This window comes from Entamoeba invadens (assembly GCF_000330505.1).
Source record: "Entamoeba invadens IP1 unplaced genomic scaffold scaff_1105074724549, whole genome shotgun sequence".
In the NCBI taxonomy this organism is placed as follows: domain Eukaryota; phylum Evosea; order Mastigamoebida; family Endamoebidae; genus Entamoeba; species Entamoeba invadens.
This window is the reverse complement of record NW_004443664.1, coordinates 150,547-152,520: the sequence shown is the minus strand read 5'-3', so window position 1 is coordinate 152,520 and position 1,974 is coordinate 150,547. Positions and strand designations below refer to the sequence as shown.

At 25.9% G+C, this 1,974-nt stretch overlaps 1 protein-coding gene across 1 annotated transcript; it reads right to left on the bottom strand.

The window, feature by feature from the left end:
• Positions 1-1,240: 1,240 nt before the first annotated feature.
• On the bottom strand, positions 1,241-1,974 carry EIN_239930 (hypothetical protein; the record flags this gene model as incomplete). Its single annotated transcript, XM_004260366.1, has 2 exons — positions 1,241-1,900; positions 1,972-1,974. Coding segments are annotated over 2 exons (663 nt in total), but the record flags the coding sequence as incomplete, so codon positions are not given.

The following is a 1,974-nucleotide window of genomic DNA, read 5'->3' as shown; positions in this document are numbered from 1 at the left end:
TTTCCAATGTAATTAATCTAATTGTTATCTACCCAATATATTATTTGTAAATACTTATTATTTAATCAAAACAACATTATTTGTAATCAATTGGTTAAAACACAATATTTAATATATTAAAACCGCACAAATCAACAATATGTGATATTTTTTAATTACAACACAATACAATAAATAATTACAATTGTTTAACAATACTTTTAACAATAAATAAAATATACAAACCAAATAATAGGTTTTTATTATATTATAATAATAATAAAAATTTAATTTTTTAATAAAATTTATTATAAATTATTATAAATATTTAATTAATAATTTTAATTGAAGTGTTATAAACAGATAGATTTATTTAACTTTATTATGAATTTTATTATAAGATAATTGATTATTGAATTTTTATTTTACTTTAGTTTAACTTTTTATATAAATAACTACATTTCATATTATTAAGTATCATATAAAGTGACTTCCCCAAGGTGTGCAAGTTAAAATTATTAGTCTTTTTTACAGGGAAAGGGCGTGCAAGACTAAATTTTAGTTCAAAAACATTTTATTAAAAAATGTTATTCATTTCAAAATTATTTCAAAAAACACACAACTCTTTGGTGCTTGAATTAATAAACTACAAAAAGCAAATTAAATTATAAAAATTGGGTGATGGTTTGTCGATTTGTTTAATGTAAAAATTGTTTTGTTCAAGACGTGGATAATTGTCGATGTCTCTTGTGTTGGCGTAATTCAAAGCGGCAAGAAAAGGTATGATAAACATTAAGTTTTTCTCTGTGCCATTTTATAGCAAACAATAACAAATAGTCTGTTTAATAGGTGCAGTTCATTATCTCAAATCGATGTGCACTGTTGTCCAGAACTGGTCCTTCGATAATTTCCATTGGGTCGCTTTCCCGAAATTGTTGCTTAATTTATTGTATACAAAGTGTGAAAGTTAAAAATTGCAACGTCACAAGGTGTGCAAGTTAAAGTATAGTTTAGTAATAACTTCAAAAATATAATTAATAATGAAACTAAAAATATTCTTTTTTTTCAAAATTTCAAAAAATAAATAATTTTATTTTTTTAATAAAAAATATTAAATAAACTATTATTTAACTTGCACACCTTTAAAATAACTTACAAACTTTGGGAAGTTTTTTTATATATAAAAAACTCTAAATAAAGATAAAGTCGAAATGTAATTCATTAAAATTTCAAAAAACTTGAATGAAGATTATTTAATTACTTAATCGTCATTATAGATATCGTCAAACGCGATATTATTTCCATAGTTCTTTGGGTAAACAATTTTCTTCAGATTGTCGCAACCCTCAAAAGCCAATTTCTCGTCCACATACATCAATTTTGGTGGAAGTATAATTTCTTTTAAGGCTTTGCAATTTCCAAAAGCACCTATCTCAATCACCTCAACATTTTTGGGTATTTTAAATACTTTTTCTCCATCAAGTGGACACCCAGTAAAACACTTATATCCAATTTTAGTCACACTCATTGGAATAACAACACTTTTCAAACTATAATTATTAGCAAAAGCTGCGTCTGGGAGTTCTGTTAATTTACTCGACAATTTGATGTGTACCAATTTATCTAATCCACTGAAAGCTTCATCTCCAATTGAAGTTACATTATCGGACAATTCAATTGATGTCAATGCGCTTATGTTAACGTTTTGGGGAGTATCAAAAACATCATCAGATAGTTGTCCAAATACTTTCGTGCCAAGACTTTGAATGTTGTCTGGAACAGTGTAGGAAACCAAATGATTGCCGTAAAACACGCAATCTGGAAGCGAATGCAAATTTTTAGAAAGAACAATTGAAGTCAATGGGCACCCCATAAAAGCGAATTTATCAATAGAAGTCACTGAATCCGGAATTAAAATGCTCTTTAAATTTGTACAATTACAAAATGCAATCTTTTCAATTGACTGAATATGGTTTGGAATTTCAAAAGAACAAA